Source organism: Phodopus roborovskii, unplaced genomic scaffold (assembly GCF_943737965.1).
Source record: "Phodopus roborovskii unplaced genomic scaffold, PHOROB, whole genome shotgun sequence".
Taxonomy (NCBI): domain Eukaryota; kingdom Metazoa; phylum Chordata; class Mammalia; order Rodentia; family Cricetidae; genus Phodopus; species Phodopus roborovskii.
The window spans coordinates 10442405-10462028 of NW_026125489.1; the positions used below are offsets into that span (position 1 = coordinate 10442405).

Genomic DNA, 19624 nt, shown 5'->3' on the forward strand with positions numbered 1-19624 from the left:
TATGAGAGTCCCTCATCCCCACACAAAGTTAAGCCTCATTTCCTTAGGTTCTGGGTGAGATCTGCTCTTCCCTAAGAAGTTGGAGCTAGTGAATTTAAGTTAATAGCATCTTTCTATGTCTCCCTTTGAACCAAAGCTACCATGTTAGCTATTGTTATGGCAATCAATACAGTCACTGTGTTATTTTACTTCAGAAAATCTGTGGTGGAAAGAGAGGCCAGAACAGGAGGGACACACAGCAAGTATGAGCAACGGAAAAGATGGCTACGTTTTCACCAGCTAAGAGGAGCTTGCAGATATTCCATAGGATTTCCATGCACCCCACGGCAACGTGGGAAGTTGCCAGCAGATAGCTACGTGGGGTGGTTTGTGAGATCTGATGTCAAAGACACACCTGCTGTAAAGCCTCAGAGAAACTATGGTGACAACTGGGTAAGCAAACCAGGGGTACGATTTCGGGGAAGATGAGGTAATCAGAAACGAGTATGAGCTGGTCTTTGGTCAGGCCACCGCATGTGTGGGGATGTGAACTCCTTAAACTAGTATGAAGGACGGCATGTTCTCAATTGCCTTGTTCCCATCACAGAACTGAATCATAACCTCGGTGTCATGCAAGAGTTCCACCAATTGGCTGTCCATCAGTTGTCAGCCTGTGGGTTGTGACCCCTTTGGGGTTGCAGCATCAGGAAGGTTGAGAATCACTGGGTTAATATCATTGCCAACATCACGATTGTGATAGTCGGCATCATCCCAGTGTGTTATGAAATGTGGAATACACTGATCCCAGAAAGACTCAGATGAGGCCCCCCAGGGTAGACACTATAATTCAAAGTAAAAAGGGAGGAACGGCTATTTAGAATCATTTATTGTTTTTTTCTTTCCTTTTTTTTATTGAGCTATACATTTCCCCCACTCCCCTCCCCCCATGCTCCCTGTTCATTCAGGAGGTCTTGTCTTTTCCCCCTTTCTAGGCAGATCCATTTATGTCTCTCTCAGGGTCCTCTAGGTTATCTAGGTTCTCCAGGGTATTGCGGTAAATAAGGATCAGGATAAACAAATAGGCCGAATAGATGTTTATTCAGGGAGAAATAACTTACAACCTAGACAGATGAACACCAGGAAATTCAACCCGATCCTCTCCTGTCCGAGTCATGCCAGAAAGAGAGAGCCTTTCCTGGCCCCCTCCGACCTCCTTCCTCAGGTCACCTCCGCCCATCGCTCCACCCCCCAATGGGCGTGATCCTTATTTACCGCAATACCAGGGTTGTGGCCTGTAGGCTGATCATTCATTGACGGCCCTCCCTCCCAAAGGTAAACATGGCAGAATACGCGTGTAAACTCAGCATCTGTTTTAAACTTAAGTCTGTTTGCACCATTTCAAGTTGCTTACATTGGCAATGAAGACCCATCCTGGCTTTGGAATTGGGTTGAAGCCGGAGCCTGCTGGGCCATAAACTGAACATATTATTATCTACATGAGTTTTCTCTGATATTTTCTTATTTATTTACTTTTGTATTTTTGTCTCCAGTGAGTAAACAAGTTTCTCTGCTAGGTGACACCTACATTCAACTCGTACATTTCGATTGCTGTCTTGCTGCGGTGACTTTTTGTTTGGACAGCACATGTCACAAATGATTCATAAGCATATGTAAAACAAAACGAGATTGAATACAAAGCCAGGAAATGAGGAAATTGAATTAGAAGTCAAGTGACTGAAGAAAAGAAAACATCCAGCTGAGGATGAGGTTGGGTCACAGAATAAATCAGACACCCCGTAAAGTTTCTGCATTTGTTAGCGGTTGACCACAGACTTGGCTCTCAGCTCCTTGGTACTGGAGAGAAAGCAAAGCATGGATCCGAGGCGTTCTACAGACACAATTATAAGGTAGCCGGCGGTTCTGGAGATCCGAGAGGAGACTTTCAATTGAGACAGGGAAGATCTATTTTTTTTCCGTCGTGGCATATAACGCCAACAAGAACAGCCAGTTTTCATGAGGATCTCACTAAATGTTAGGGACAATGCTGAACAATTCCACAGGATGACTTTTGTTAGTACCTTTTTTTTTTTTACATTCCTTTTCATAAATGCAGAAATTAAAATAAGAGATGATAAATAAGTCACCGAAAGAAATAATTAGTGAGGCCCGACTTGGGGGTTCGGGATTCTAACAGCTCTGATGACTCCAAAGATAGCCTACCACATGGCTTCTGCTGGGAAATTGCACCTGGATTCAATCCCCAAACATCCTTGAATATTCAACAGAAACTCTCATCACCGGACATAATGCAGGCCCCTCCACTCTCTCCCGGCACATGGCTTTTCCTCCCAGCACCAGCACCAGCACCAGCTTGCTTTTGATTGTTTGCTTCCCATTCATCCTCAGGGAGCATAGCTCCAATGTTCTTGTTTACGTGGCTCGCTATTGCATCTCTGAAGTGTATTTTAGACTATAATGTGCGAGTCATTCGGTGTTATTTCTAAAGAATGAGTAGTCTTTCAAGGAGCATGGTTTGGGTCTCCACTCAAACTTCTGCAATTTTTTTTTCTCCTCTCCCCAAGACAGAGTTTCTCTGTGTAGCCTTGGCTGTCATAGAACTCCCTCTGTAAACTAGGCTGGACTCCAACTCAGAGATTCCCCCTCCTTGGCCTCCTAAGTGCAGGGATTAAAGGCTCCGGTCACCACTGCCTGGCTCAAACCTTCGAAATTCTGTTGCAGATACGATTAATTCTTCCACAACACCCATGACTTATTTTACACCTCAGCTACAGATTTTATAACTAAGATATAGATGGTAATATCCCTTGTCACATATGAAGAATTTTTTTATTCATTTGCCTGAAACTAATGACTGCTGTTTTTTTGAAAACTTAAATAACAAAGCTTTGCTTAGCCACCCATTCGAGCTTAGACTGTGCTGTTCACTGCTTAGTACTCAGTATTTTAAACACAGAGCGTCTTTAAAAGGGGAAAGAGATCAAGTGAATGGTTTAAAGCACAAAGGGGCATCTTGAAGTTCTGTGTGAACACACTGATACCAGGTGTCACGTTTTCATGTAGGAAAGAAAAAGAATACTGAATAGTAAGTACATCTTCTCTCGGTGGAAAATTGGGCACTTGGAAGGGAAGAGATGCACAAGAAGGTCAAGAAGCCAATCTTAATTCCGTAAGAGAGCTCACCTCTTGGTAACTCCTACACTCTTCGTAGTGCCTGGGAAGATGGTTGAAAATGTCCCTCATGGTTTTCTAAAATCCTCACCTGTATCCCTGGCCCAGGGAGGCTTTGTATCCTCCAATGCCTAGGTGCTCCAGATCCTAGATTAATTCGCTGCTACTTTGAATCTCAGTTGTATTATGCAGTTTTTCAAGAGTGTAGGTACGTGTTATTATTGTGTCTTTACCACCTTCTATACGCTGCACACTTTTTAAGTGTTTGGATGTTTTCTTCCTCAAAAGCTCTGCACCAGTGGGACGTAGGTACTTTCACCTCTCATTTTAAAACAAACCAAGCAGAGTAAGTCACGGAGAAAGTACAGGACACAGGGTTAGGGACAGGGCCCACACATCACCACATTAATGTTTTATGTTTTATACTTTCGCAACAGATCGTTAACTTTTTTTTTTTTTTGCTCTGCTGACTACTTTGGTAGCCTTAAGTAATTCTTTTGCAGAAGAGTTGAGATCTATAGGCTGGGGAAGACAGAAGAAAGTACAAAGATGGGCGAAATACAACAATACGTGTACATGAAAATGTCACCGCTGAGACCAAATAAATTAATGAAAAACCTATAAAATATGCAGTTTCATCAAAGGAAAGAGTTAGGTACCATAGCACAACATAGGGAGAACAAAACCTTCGTAAAGACATACCCTCCCCTGAGATAAGCTCACCAGATATTCACAATAAGAGCTGAGCAGTTGCTGTGTAGAGAGGACTGCATTAATCATATATTTCCTTTTTATTTTTCCTTTTGGGGGTTATCTGACTTAAGGCAAAGGATGTGTTGTGAATATGTCAATATACTAAATTCTACTTCACAACACTGATGACTAATCTTCACTGCCAACTTGACTGGATTTAAAATCGCCATGGAAACACACTTTGGTGCTACCTTCTGCATAAAGGTGTAAATGAAAATGGAAGACGCTCCTTGAATGTGAGTAGCATCATTCCATGGGCTGGGCTTGTGGACCGAATCAAAAGAAGAAAGAATGCTGGGCACTGGCATGTATTACTCTCCGCCTCCTGTTTGTGTGTGTAATGTGACCCATTGCTACACATTCCTGACCCCGTGACCCCCTACCATAGCCAACTCTCCAGCCCAACTGAAACAAAGGAAAATTTTTCCTGTCTTAAGTTGCCTTTGCCATGTGTTTTGTCACAAAAATGAGAAAGCAATACTACAACGGATTCTTTTTTTTTCACCAGCTGTTAGAAACAATGACTTAGAGAGGTACCTATGGCATCAAGTAAAACCCCCAAATTTTGTGTATCAGATGCCATGCATGTATTAAAATAATTTATAGGTTTACACATACGTGAGAATACACACATACCCATCTCTATCTCTTATGTGCAACATTAATTTTTAAATCTTTAAAACTGATTTTTATTCCTTTTTGTTTTCCAAATATTCTACAGTTTAAGAACATAACACGCATGCATGCACACACACACACACACACACACACACACACACCTTTTGTAATTAGAGCAACATATTGCTAATTTTCTCTCTGTCCACAAGAGAATTGCGCACACTGAGAGAAGAACAAGGTTTCTCTTTAGTATGATATTCTATTACACCAGTTCTCCCAAGACCCCAGTCATCCTAATATTGAGTTTGTTTGATCCATAACAAGCAGATGAAATGAGGGGTCCTGCCTGGTAACTTCCATAGACATTGCCGCAGCTTAGCATTGAGCATTTTCCAGATCTTCCCCAGATCCTCCTTGCTGCTTTAGCGGTTAGAAACACAGAAAGCAACAGATGGTGACAGTGTGACTGTCAGGGTGCCAAGCTCAAGAATGGAACCTTTTCCTTTGAGAGTATTCTGTAAGGGTGTATCTGTGGATATATGAGCACACAGCTTTACAACGTGCAAAGATTCAGGGTCAAAATGGAGATGGTTATATGCCATCCTAGAGCCTTCATCCAGTAGATGATGGAAGCAGAAGCAGACACCCACAACTAAACACTGAGCTGAACTCCTGGATGTTCAGTTGCAAAGAGGGAGGAGTGATGAGTAAAGGGGTCAAGACCAGGCTGTAGAAACCCATGGAAACCACTGACCTGAACTAGGGGGAGCTCATGCACCCCAGTCTGATAGCTGGGAAACCAGCATAGGACCGACCAAGATTCCCTGAACGTGGTGTTAGTTAGGAGGACTGGGAAGTCTATGGGGGGATAACTATTTATCCCTAGTGTATGAATGGACTTTGGGAGCCCATCCCACAAAAAGGGATACTCCCTCAGCCTAGACACATGGGGGAGGGCCTATGCCCTGCCCCAAATGATATGGCAGACTTTGAAGACTCCCCATAGAAGGCCTCACCCTCCCTGGGGAGCAGAAAGGGGATGAGATGGGGGTTGGGAGGGGGTATGGGAAGACGGTGTGTGTGTGTGTGTGTGTGTGTGTGTGTGTGTGTGTGTGTGTGTGTGAAGGAACTGGGATTGACAAGTAAAAAAAGCTTGTTTCAAATGTAAATAGAAAATATCATCATAAAAGGAACTTAAAATGTTATAGAAAGCATTTACATTAGACTAAGAGCAAATGTTTAACCATATTTCTGAAGTAGATCACAGAATTTCTGTTTCTAGACCTTTTAAAAACTAAACTCTGACACTGTTTTGTTTTTCATCGCCTAGGGATCAAATCCAGTAGCTTCGAATTCTGGGAATGAATTAAGCAACTCATCAAACACTTACTTGCATTCATTTTTTTCAAATGTTACAGATATTAAAAAAAACAGATTTTCATGGAATTAGCTTTCCTCAAAGTGGAAAGTAAATATATAAAAGACGATCACATGTCGAAGGGGCTGGTGAGATTGTCTCAGTGGAGAAAACTCTTGCTGTGTGTGTATGGTCACCTGATCTTGATCCCTGGAACCCACATAAAGGCAGGAGGAGAGAACCTTATCCACAAGGTTGTTCTGGCCTCCAGAAGCCCGCTGAGGCATGCTCATTCTGATACATGCACATACATGCAGTAAAACAATTTAGGAAGACCTATGATAGTCTACGATTAAATATTAAAATGATCCTATTTTCTTGATAAAATAAACAATTCATTTCTCATCCAGTAGTCAATGCTTAAGCCCTGACTATGGGCCAGTTGCTATAATAGACACTGGAGATACAGAAGAAATGATGTAACCAAATTATAATATCAAAAATAAGAGCAATAATAAAATAGAAATCTGTATTAGCACGCACTGAAGTATCTGTGGTAGACATTCCACCTTCGCTGGTTTAGTAGTGTCCACGTTTTATTACAAGGACCATCGTTTCCCATATGTGATGTATAGGCTCGGGGCGTAAACCCCATCTGTGGGTAGAGTTGATGTGTTGAGTTCAGTATCATCATCCGATGTCAAATCTTCAGGGAAAGAAGCACATGGCATTATTGGAAGCTGTGGGCATACCACCTGCCTGAGTATGAGTCTGCAAGGGTACAGATTACAACGTTCAAGAGAAAGAAGACAATCATACTGGAAGGGTGACCTGGGAGTTCACACTACCCTTCAGCACTGGATTCACCCATACCTAAGATGTAAGGTCTTGCAAAGGTGTTTCTACTTGAGCCATTATAGTATATCAGTTTGCGGTAAATTTTTAGTCAGTTGAGACAAAAATATTCATAAGCAATGAATCTTCCTTGCCATGGAGAAATTTCAGCTGGCACACAGATCAAGCCTCTCTTCTGGAATGTTCACTGCACAAGTGTAAAACTGTCATTAAGTCAATTTGTCTACTGAAAAAAAATATAAAGTTACTCTCCATGTCAAGCCACATGGTAAATGTTATAAAGTTTCTTTCCTGTAGTAAAGCCGTAAGGATGGTTTTCAAAGCCTATTGATCACATCTATGGATAAATAACTTATTTCCAAGATGAGCCTCCCAAACTGATCTGACGCAGAGCAAGCTGAGGTAAGGCTCAAATGCCAGGGTTCAGACGCCAGTGAAAGCCAGTTATCTAACTTTTCAGTAGTTCTGAAACTTAAATTTCTTAAGAGTATTTATAAGAAATATGGTTAAACATTTGCTTAGTCTAATGTAAATGCTTTTTATTAAATTTTAAGTTCTTCTTATGATATTTTTTATTTAAATTTGAAACAAGCTTGTTTTACAGGTCAATCCCAGTTCCCTCACCCTACCTTCCTGCCCTGCCTCCCCTCAACCAGCATCTCAACCCCTTTCTGCTCCCCAGGGAGGGCGAGGCATTCCATGGTGGGGGTCTTCAAAGTCTGTCAAATCATTTGGAGCAGGGCCCAGGCTCTCCCCCATGTGTCTATGTGGGATGGGCTCCCAAAGACCATTCATATACTATGGATAAATACTGGTCCACTTCTAGAAGCCCTATAGACTGCCCAGTCCTTCTAACTGACACCCATGTTCAGGAGGTCCTATGCTGGTTTCCCAGCTATCAGGCTGGAATCCATGAGCTCCTCCTTGTTCAGGTCAGCACATAAAGACACAACAAAAAATTTCCTTGATGAATTTAAAAGCAAAAATTTTCAAGTCTAAGAATACATCAAAAGGGCCATTCACCATAGTCATGATAAGCTGGAGTTGTGGGATGGTTCAATATATGTTAATCAGTAATTGTTATAAGTTATGTAAATGGACTCAAGGACAGAAATCACTTAGCCATCTTAATAGAAACAAAGGGTCTTTGACAAAAATGTGCCATCCTTTCATGTTAAAAGACCTAAAGAAACTTGGAATGAAAGGAACATATTTCAACATAACCAAGGCTTCAAATGACATGCATATAGACAAGATTATATTAAATGTGGGGAAATCTCTTTATAAGTCAACAACAAAAAAAATCTTTTAACTTTGAAAGTTCTGAGAATAAGTGACTGGAAGTTTTCAGCCACAGTTTTCAACCTGTCCTCCTCTACCGGGCCTCAGGGAACAAGAAGAGAACAGGATTTGACATGGTTGTTGCAAAGGCGCAGCAGCTGAAGGCACTTGTACAAGACCTGTATGGCATCAGGCCAGTTAAAAACTCAAACACAGTGATGATGGGTGGCAGCTCCAGGGACCTCACTTCTAGAGCTGATGGGAGTTGATCACTTTTCTTTGGGGGAATGGCCACTGGTAGGTTGCTAATGCCCTAGTGGACACCCTCATAGCCACGTGCACATGAGCATCCTTAATTGGACTCAGAGAGCTAAAACTTGAAAATTTAAATAGAAGAAACAAAGAGACAAGGATTGTCAGGAGGATGTTTGGGGATGGGTATCCAGAGGGGGGAGTGGACAAAGTCAAGATACACTGTACATGTATGTATCTGTGAAGTTTCCAAAGAACAATTAAAATGTATTTTTAAAAACCAGTAGAAACTCCACCTGGGGGCTGCTGGTCTGGGTAAGTGATATCTGAGAAAGAAACCACAGCGTTCTAGGAATCTCATGGAGACCATTTTGGCTTCCCGTGATTTACCACTATCTTGTGTGTTTATGGAAAATCTCCCAACATACCTTTCCTTGTCTTTTTCACTTGCGTTGTTCCTCCAACTTCTTTTTCTTTCCTTACACCATGCCCACCCTGTAAAGTAGGCTGTGATCTCCCTACCCATAACCCTTTACACTGGCGCTATAACAGCCCATCCCCCGCATATTCCACAGAGTCTCCCCCCCCCCCCGCAGTTTTCTCAGGCCTTTGGCCAGCTTAAACCCCTTCTCATTCGATAACGCATGCCTAATCGGAAAAGCCTAGACCTACCTCCATCCCGCCACCCGCACTCAAGCTCCTGGGGCCCCTTCTTCCTGATGTGCAGCCCAGTGGACTGACAAGCATCCTGGGGATCTGGTGATCCGAGCCACGACATTTCTATTGCACGTTTGGCAAAAGCCTCTGTGTTACATCAGCAGGGGCACGGGGCTGCTCATTTTCCCTCTACATTGTATTTGTACAGAGAATAGCATCTTCACTGGGTTTCTGGAGCATAATTAGCATTTTTGGGATAAACACATTCATTGTGCTGTCGCTTTCCATGAAGCAAACTGTAGATTTTCTCAATTATAGAATAAAGAGGAAATAGGGAAAAAAATCATTTGTGGGCAAACATATTAATAAATTCTCTGTGGTACTAGTCAGAAATCAGAGAGAGGGAGTCCTCATGCTTAAATTTCTCAGCCTGAACCTCATTTTCAATCATATCAGAAATGAGAGCACTCGGTAAATATTGGAAGATAAAATAAGAATTCTTGCCATCAGATTGGGAACTCTTAGAAGAAGCTACATAGAAATTTTAGAGGTTTAGTATGGCTTTTAACATTTCAACAAACAAATTCATTTTTTCAGTCACTTAAAGGGAGTGCTACTTATTAATACTGTTCAAGCTATACTTATCAAACCACAGAATAACTCATCACCCCTCAGCAAATTCTTCCTAAGCAAAGTCCATATAAGTATATGCATGTAGTGTATCTTATATCAATTTAGTTGTGTGTTAAACATATACATACATATGTAAATCTTATACACACAGCACACCAATTGTTCCATCAAGGTCCTTAAACTGTTGATTTTTTTCTTTTCTTTCTTTATGTTTTTTTCATTGTTCATGCTCTGTTCTTGAATTGTTTTTGTGGAAACAATGTCTCTCAGTCCCTCAGTCTTGCGGATCTGTCACATTCTGTTTTTGAAGAAGCCAAACATTATTGATTTACGTGAAGAATAACCCCATCTCTCCAATTTTCCCAGGAAATTATCACGTACTTAAATAGTTTTATACAAATCACTCTAATTGTCATTGTTGCTAGGGCTCAATCTGTGTCATCATTCCTCAAGAGATGAAGCCCAGATTCTTCCTAAATCCCTAAAAGCTAATGGACTTGCCAGAATTCCTAATTTATGCCTTTTGTTGTCTATAATATTAAATTGGCTAGTTAGTACATGGCATTAAAACATAGAATCTAGAACTGTAATTCATAGTAACTTCAGCCATGATGGATATGGGAATGTGATAATCAGGAGGAATAGAGGGGCATTTCTAGATATAGAGACACCATTAACATTACTCATCTGCACCAGACAGGGTACGTGACTCTTACTCTGTAAACATCTGTTAGTCATAAAATGAAAAGTTTAAGTCTTAAAGGAGACCAAAAACCTACATGAAGACTTCTTCTTACGTTCTTGTTTTGTGACCGCTATTATTTGTTATTTTAATCACTGACATCTTTCCCCCAGACATTCTCAAGCAAGACTAAAGACTATCTCATTTGTCACTTTTTCTAGATATTATCAATGACAATTGGGTTAAATGAACACTCAATACACATTGAAAACATCAATGAACAGGTCTTTGACTATTAACACTGAAAAAAGTATACTATATATTATGTAAAAGTAAATAAAAGAAATAAGAGCAAACTAAATTTAATCATGTTATGAATGGGAGACGTCACGATATAGACAGTTTTATTGACTTGCGCTGGCTCTAAAAGTTATATTACTTAAATTTAACAGAAATTTTTATAACATTTAGTTATAAATTTGAAGGAGGTTTGCTTTCATTATAGTTTTAAAATTAAGATTTAAATTAATTTCAAATACAATGTGGCATTTCAACGCATGCCTGGAGTGTATAACCATCAATTATTTTGGAGGATATTTTTGGCTATGTGGCCCAGGTTGGCTTTGAACTCATTGTAATCCTCCTGCTTCAACTTCTAAGTGTTACTGTTTTAATGCAGATAATACCAATAAGAGAGAGTATATAGTATAAAAAGAGATTTAACCACAGAATAAATTTTCATATAATACTACTTCCACACACTGAAAAACTCTGGCTAGGTTATCTATTAGGATCATTATATGATGTAAACATCGATGCTTGTCCAGTGATACCAGGAATATTATCATAGGTCACTTCCTTTCAAGCAGTCTTATTTACTCCAGTGATACAATGGTACTCATTAATCTCCCCCATAACTACTCTCTCTTTCAATTGTTTCTTCTTTTGTTACAACTTGAGTCAAGTTGCAAGAGAATCTTTGACAAGTGCTATTTATTTACCTGAGCGGACAATGAGCCTGTCTTTTAAGGACACATTACACAGATGGCAAGAGGCTCTGGATAGGATATGAACTGCTGTAACTGTAGCCTTCCTAAACTGATCTTCAGTTCTCAGGAAGTATGCACTACACATTGGGCTATGAGCATAGAACAGAGAGAAATTTTCTAACTTTATAAGGGAAGGAAATGATAAACAGCAAAGAAGAAATATTTTCTTCAGTCAGCCAAAGAAAGGAACATCGGCTCTAGTGTTAACATCAACCTCAGCATCATTATCAACATCCAGATCAGCATCAGTATGATATTGGCTAAATTGGTACTTACCACCACAATTACATTTGCTGCTGGAATTGGGAGATTTTCTATTTCAAGCTCTTGACCAGATGCAGCCAATAGATTAAGAGATGGGTCATATGCAGGTCTAGGGAATGCTGAGTTGACAATTTGGTGATGCTTCCTCATTTGAACTTCAGAAGGGGAATGGTAGTTATGTTTATATGCATCTTGAGCTATATCCAGGCTCTTCTCAATATCTTGTGAATGACGATAAATGAACACTGGCTTCCAACTCTTCTTTTGACGAATAGCCAAAAAGTGATCATTATTTCCCAAAGAACATCCTACAAGACAGAAGAGTCAGAAAAAATATGAAAGATCCTATCCAGAAAACATGTAGAATATCTATATTGTGTGGGTGTACATATATATATACATATATATACATATATATATGTATATATATATTTAAGTGCCTGTGTGTGTGCACGCGCGTGCATTTGTGTGCATGTACCTGTGGATGGCAGAGGTTAACACTTGGTATCTTCCTCAATACCTCCCTACCTCATCTTTTAGAGAAGATCTGTCATTGAACCTAGACTCACCAGGTGAGTCACCAGAGCAGGGGTCTTTTTGCCTCTGTCTCCCTAGATCTGTAATTATACACATACTTTCTACTAATGACTCTTTAGGGGTGTGTTCAAAATCTAAATTCATCTCCTCACTGTTGAGCAACAAGTATTTTACCAACGGAGGCATCTCTGCAGTGTCCCTTTCTTCTTTTAGCTAACCCTACAACATTGTGTTAGATTTGTAGACCTGGATATCCTGCCTGCTTCTCAAATGCTAAACATTTATATTGTTCTTTAGTCTTCTCTGATTTTGATGGTAACCATATATATACAATTATGTTACATGTAGTTCTTACATAAATTATTAATACACAAAATTTTTATCCTATGTTTATAGTTTTTTTTTAGCAGATTAGATTTAGGCAACCAAAGGCAGGAATGTGAGTATGCTCATGGAAGCAATTTTTAATTGTCCGATAGCACCATTAATCACCATACTGTAGAATTATATACATTTCTCAGCCTTTCTCCTGGCTAAATATGATTTGAAAATATATTTCCATTGGTAGGTGATTAAATATTAATGTGAAGAGAAATTTCTTTAACTTTGCTTCCAGGCTTGGTAATTAATGACTTATATATATGATTGGTGAGGTGGGAACATGATATAGAAACCAAGAGTCAAAGAACATTGGCATTCTGCTTTCTGGTGAAAAGCAGTGGCTACCTGTTTTCTTCCACACAGACTTCTTGTAGTAGAGAAACAATTTTCTATCTCTTTATAGCTGTTGTTATTTTAAATGTTTTAGTTGTAGCAACAGAGCCTAAATGCTAGCAAGTAATCCATTATTTCTCCTGTTAGACAAATATTCTTTGAATTTAATAACTGTTAGTCTTGTTAGTCAATGACCACAGGAATACATAGATATCGTATCTAATTAAAAAAGTATCATCTGGTTAATCAATACATACACTAAGCATGCTTTGGAAAACTTAACCCTGACCAGGGCCAGAACTTATGGGGCAGAAACATCAGATCAATCTGAGCTACACACTGAAACCTTGTCTCAAAAGGTGACCAAAGCAGTAACTTACAAAGTGAGGGCATTGCCACAAGGGCATTGCCTAGGGTCTTGGTTTGCTTTCTAGTGCTATTATACACACAATGACTAGACCCATCCTTTTTTGTTCTTTCATTAGAAAGCAAACAGGCATCTAGAAAAGACAATAAGAAAAAAAAAGAACAGAATGGGACAAAACCATCAAACAGAAAGAAAGAGAAGAGCAGAGAAAGAACACAAAAACACCAATAGAGATAGACACACAGACACAAACATTTGCACACAAAACTCCCATAAAACACAAAACCGGAAAACATAAAACCCATAAGAAAGAAAAAAACCTCCAAGTATTATGAAATAACCCTCCCAACACACAATCAAACTCAACAACAACAAAACCTCCTAAAATACCTTTGAGTTCATTTTGTGTTGGCCTTCTACTGCTGGCCATGGGCCTGGCTTTACATGTGGTTAGATGAGAACCATGAGTGAATTTGGCTTGGTTCACTTACCATGATGATACCCACTTCTATCTTAACTCCTGAAAACAACATGATTTTGCTCATCTTTTTGTAGCTGAATAAAACTCCACTTTGTATGAGTGTGTGTGTGTGTGTGTGTGTGTTTACACACACGAGTGTGCACATGCATGTCACATTTCCTTCATTCACTCATCCATCAATAGATATCAAGATACATTCCATACCTTGGTTTTGTTTATCATGGGTGTACAGGTTATCACTACTCCCGGGCATATGCTCAAGTATGTTATAACTGGATCATATGAAAGATGAAACATCAAATCATCCTGATGAACTTAAAAGGGTGTGTAAGGCTCTGAGACTGAGCAGAACGCATCTAATACACTGTACCCTGTTCATACTGAATGGAACTGTAAGACTTTGGAGACAATGGTCCAACCGAGGAATATGAAAAGCGAGTAAGAAGAAAGGAGGAAGAGGAAAGTAACTCCTAGTACATCAGGAAGTTGATCCTCTATGTATATCTCATGTCTAGTTTTATCCATCTCTAGCCAACCCACAGAGGGTACCAGGATACAGAGAGATCTTGAAGAAAGACACTCCAGCTCTAAATCTTAGTTGTGTAAAAAATAAAATAAAATAAATCTCACAAATCTAAGACAGCACTGCACTGTCTTCCATCTTCCTCCCCTCCCCGCCCCATGTCCTGCCTTGAGTGAGACTCTAAATAGTGAGTTATTCCATAGTGAGGGGTGGGGGGCTCATGCACGTGATTTACTCCTGTGATAACAGCATTCTGCGTGTATCGTGGAAGAGCTATCATGACGCAATCACCTCTTACAAGTCCCACCTCTTATCCCTGTTGCAATGGATTTACGTTTCTGACCATAGGAAGAGTTAGCATCCAAAGTAGACAAGAAACTCAAACAACTTGAAGGTAAGAAGACAATGCCCCAAAACAAACAAACAAACAAACAAACAAACAAACCTGAACATCAACAGCTACTTTTCTAAATGATGAACAGCAGGAAGATGCGGTTTCAGCACCAGTAATCGTTAGAGAAAAGCAAGTTGAAATATGTATCACCCCATACCTGCTCAGGATTGCTTTTATCAGTGTCGAGAGGATGTGGAGAGAAGGAAACCATCAAACATTGCAGACAGAAATATCCAGCTACAAGGTCACATGCTTTCCTCTAATCATTTAAGCAAGAACTTTCCTATGACCCACCCGTGTCATTTCTGAGACAGCAATTGAACAAGCAGAACTAGTATATTGAGACATTAACATTGCTATAATCACACTTGGGCCAAGCTCTACATCAGAGACATAGAATCAAGCCATGTCTACAAACAGCTGAGCAGATAAAGAAAAGGAACAGTATTTACACAATGCAACATTATTTATCCTTCGTATTGAAGGAAGTCTGGGGTCGGAGAGATATCTCTGTAGTTAAGAGCACCAGCAGCTCTCCAAGAGGTCCTGAGTTCAATTCCCAGCAACCACAGGATGGCTCACCACCATCTGTAATGAGATCTGGTGCCCTCTGCTGGTTCTCAGGCACATATGCAGTCACAACAGTGTATAATAAATAAACCTCTAAAAAAGAAGGAAATCTGGTTATTTGTAACAACATGGTAGAGGCTGGAGGACATTATGATGTAGTAAAATAAGCAGGGTATGTGCGCTGCACGATCTCTTTTCTGGAATCTAAATAGCTAAGAGTGTAGAAGTGGAAAGCAGAGTTATGGCTGCCAGAGGCTGGGGTGAGTCTGTGTTGTTACATCATATACTTTCTCCAAAATTTAACTGGTAAATCTCATAGACCTTAAAGGCATGTGTTCATTCAACTCTTAGAAGAAGGCAGAAAAAAAAAACTGTATATAAGTTTAGGCAAAGAGTTTTGGTAGATAATACTAAATTTGCATACAATAAAAGAAAACTCTGTATGAGTTCAATTCCTGGACCCCACATGGAGGAGGAAGAGAACTGACTCCCACAAGTTATCCTTTGACCCACTCATATGCACCTCCACACACACACACAGAAAGCTGGGGGAGACTGAAAAGTTAAATAACATAATAAAAAGGACAAGGCTGTAGACAGGGCTGGAAGTTGAGAGTGTGGACTCTTTTTGCAGAGGAACCGAGTTATTCAGCTGCCAACACTCATATAGGGGTGACTTACAACTACCTGTAATTCTACACTCCAGGGACATCTGTTGCCTCTGAGTTTCAGGAAAACCTGCACCCACATACAATCTTGCTTGCATAGACATACACATAATTTGAAATAAAATATATATTAAAAATTGACAAATCTGACATTAAGCTTTTTTTTGTTATGAAAAAGATACTTCCAGGAAGATAGAAAGGCTATGTAAGGATCAGGAGGAAGTAGCTCTGACCCACACAGCTGAAAATGAACTAGTCACCAGACGATGCAAAGAACTCTCAAAATCCATCAGTTGGCAGATAAACCAATTTCAAAATGGGATAAAGACTCGAAACACATTAAAGACAAGCCCAACTGGCATATACGTGAATGAAAATACGTTCAAACTTAATAATCATAAGGAATGCATGTTCAAAACTGTGATGTGATTTTCATTTTAGAATTTCTAGTGATATTCAGTACTGGAAAGAACCTAGGAGAAAAAGGAATTTTCAGATCTTCCTGGTAGAAATTTTTTTAAAAAAAAGACAGAGGCACTCTGGGAAGGATTTTGGCGGTTTTTATAAAATTCAATATGCACTTACATATGACCTAGAAAGTTCGCGTTTCTTCACACTTACCCTGGAGAAATCACCTCCTGAACTTGGGTGTCAGTTAGGAGGCCTGGGCAGTCTATGGTGCCTCTTGCAATGGAACCAGAAGGGAGCTCATTCCTCCATGGAGGGATACTCTCTCAATCTAGACACATGGGGGAGGGCCTAGGTCCTGCCCCAAATGATGTGACAGACTTTGATGATCCCCCATGAAAGGCCTCACTCTCTCTGTGGAGTGGATGTGGGGTGGGATGGAGGGCTCAGTGGGTAGCATGGGAGCATGGGGGGGAATAGGGATAGGATATGTAAAATAAGATTGTTTCTAATTTAAATAAAAAAGCAGAAAAAAACAAATCTTATATTCACACAAAAATATTTTTGAATTATTTGTAGCAATGCTACAACTATTCTCAACTGAAATAATTCAAATATCCTTCAAGGAGTTAATGAATATATATGGTAATCTATACAATGAAGTATTCCTCATCCATAGAAATGAAAGGTGAGCCATTGATCCACATGACTTGAATGAATCTGGAAGGCTTTATGGTGAAAGAAGACAGTGTCAAAATGTCATTGTGCCTTCCATTTAATTAGCATTCCCGAGGGAAAAGACTCTGTAGTGATGATGGACAAATCAATGGTTGTTAGCATGTGGGGTGTGGGGGAGGGAAGAGAGGAAAGAGAGCTGAGTTCTCTGGGGAGGTAGGAGGAGGTGTGACCCACTGTATGGGCATGGGGTGATCTTTGCTCAGAATAATCATTCATTCCCCTTATTATAAGGTATGCTAGACAGAGATAGACAAATTCACAGACCTTTTTGCTTTGTGGTGGAGGTTTAGGAATTATCTGATAGTGCTTCTATTTTCTGGGTGCAAAGCGGTAAGAAGCCACTTCATAAACCAGTAGACATAGGAAAAAGGTTGGAGGTTTAACAGATCTTTAAAGCATGAGAAGTTTCACACAAGATATGTGCAAGCATTTTTCCTGTGTTGATGGCTCAGTGACAACTCACTACCTGTGAGGGGATGCAGGGTTTCTCTCAGAATAGCCTTTTAAAGCCTCACACATGCATTCAAAATAAGAGTACTTTTTATTACATAAAGCAACATTTGCATGAAAATAACCACTGAATTTTGACAGCCATGAAATTGCAGGATTGAAATTACCTTCTGGATGTGACCTTAATAATATGTGAAGAGATCTTTCACAAATGAAAGCAAGAAATGTATGAGATTAAACTGGTAAGACTGAGTATATTGTGATTTCAAACTTAATGTCATTTATTCCTAGACATGGAAGGTAGAGTGGCCTTTAGAACACCCCTCAGAATAAGTCTTTGCATTGCAAGTTTCTGACTTACAACAGAAAGAAAAGTGTGAGGCAAAATGTTCAAACACCCTTCCCTAAACGGATCACTGGGCTATCTAACAATTGTGTTTTAAGCATTGCTAGCCCTTTCTTCTCTAAAGAGGAGAGACAAATGGGTAATTATCAGGAGCTTTTTCTTGGGAATGTCTACATAAAAATGTGTATATCTATAAGCAGAATAGAAATGAATCTGAGTAAAAGAAAAGTTGGAATTCATTTAAACAGATTCTGCTTACTCTTGATTTTTGTCCGAAAATGCTTTTCTAGGGATATCGCGGTAAATAAGGATCAGGATAAACAAATAGGCCGAATAGATGTTTATTCAGGGAGAAATAACTTACAACCTAGACAGATGAACACCAGGAAATTCAACCCGATCCTCTCCTGTCCGAGTCACGCCAGAAAGAGAGCGCCTTTCCTGGCCCCCTCCGACCTCCTTCCACAGGTCACTTCTGCCCATGGCTCCACCCCCAATGGGCGTGGTCAGTGCCACAGAACTATCTCACTACAATTCCCCTTTTAGTCTAAAGAAAAGATTTAGGCTTAATACAAAACTATATACAAAACAGTGAATAACAAGTGTGCTCTAAGAAAAGGAAAATCGAGAACAAAATGACCTACATATCTAGTCCTAGGGTGAGGGCATAATGGAGTTTACAATAGAGTTGTCCTAAGCTGGAAAACGTAAGTCTAGTACCTAATATATCTAACTAGGAAGAGAGAATAATAGTTGTGATAGTTTAATCTTCAACCTCATCAAGACCTGAGAAGGAAATTAACAATACTAGAGTAGACAGGAAATGCAGATGGACAACTTCCAAAAGGTGCAGCAAGGACAGAAACAGCAAGCCACCTGAACAGTCACCCTAGGTCTCACAGCCACGTTGGTACACCCAGATTTGGCTAAGGCCAAGAGAACTTGACAGACCACAACAACAGCAGGGAGGTAGAATGGCTGTCTTACCCTGACTTGGCAAGGTCAAGCAGTCTTCTATATTTGTCTCCTGCAAGCACATAGGACTGCATGTCCAAATCAGTGGTCAAGGTGGGGGCAATTCTATGCCCAACAGGCCATTAGCTGAGGCGAGAATGAACTCCAGCAGGAGCAACAACAGTGTCCAACATATTTTCAGGAAAGTGCACGGTGCTGTCAGGAGCAACAGTGTTTCATGTCAATGGAGTACTAATATTAAAACATTTAAATGCCATATTCTACATGTTTATGAAGTGATTGAAGATTAAGCATCTATATCTGACTAATCTCATAGGTACAGGAAATGTGAGTGAAGATAATCTGTAATACTCGGGAACTTAGCTAAAAAGACTGATTAAAACTTCCCTGAGTAAAGCAGGAACAAATACTTAAACAATATAACTATCTACATATACATACATGTAAATCCCTAAAATAGAGGTAGAGTATAAGTGTCAAGACAAGAGGTAGAACTATAAAGGGCAGCGAGATAAATATCCCAAATTGTATCAATATACAAAATGTCTTGAATACAAGAAAAGTATACATACATAGAATATGGTAAAAAATAATGTGCATAAAATATTGTAAGTGGAAAGATTTAACACAATATAACAAAATATAAACTTAATTTTACATAGCTTACCACATAAGAATACACTACAATGTAAGCTGTAAAATACTATCTTATTAAACAAATAGGCCGAATAGATGTTTATTCAGGGAGAAATAACTTACAACCTAGACAGATGAACACCAGGAAATTCAACCCGATCCTCTCCTGTCCGAGTCATGCCAGAAAGAGAGCGCCTTCCTGGCCCCCTCCGACCTCCTTCCACAGGTCACTTCCACCCATGGCTCCA

The 19624-nt window shown here is 39.8% G+C and overlaps 1 protein-coding gene across 1 annotated transcript in view; it reads right to left on the reverse strand.

The window, feature by feature from the left end:
* The window catches only part of Ptprr (protein tyrosine phosphatase receptor type R), a 198239-nt gene that overhangs the window by 165152 nt on the left and 13463 nt on the right, over positions 1 to 19624 (reverse strand). The window contains exon 2 of the mRNA XM_051176224.1: positions 11582 to 11877. Coding sequence (XP_051032181.1) covers positions 11582 to 11877 — 296 coding nt within the window. The remainder of the gene's footprint in view (positions 1 to 11581; positions 11878 to 19624) is intronic.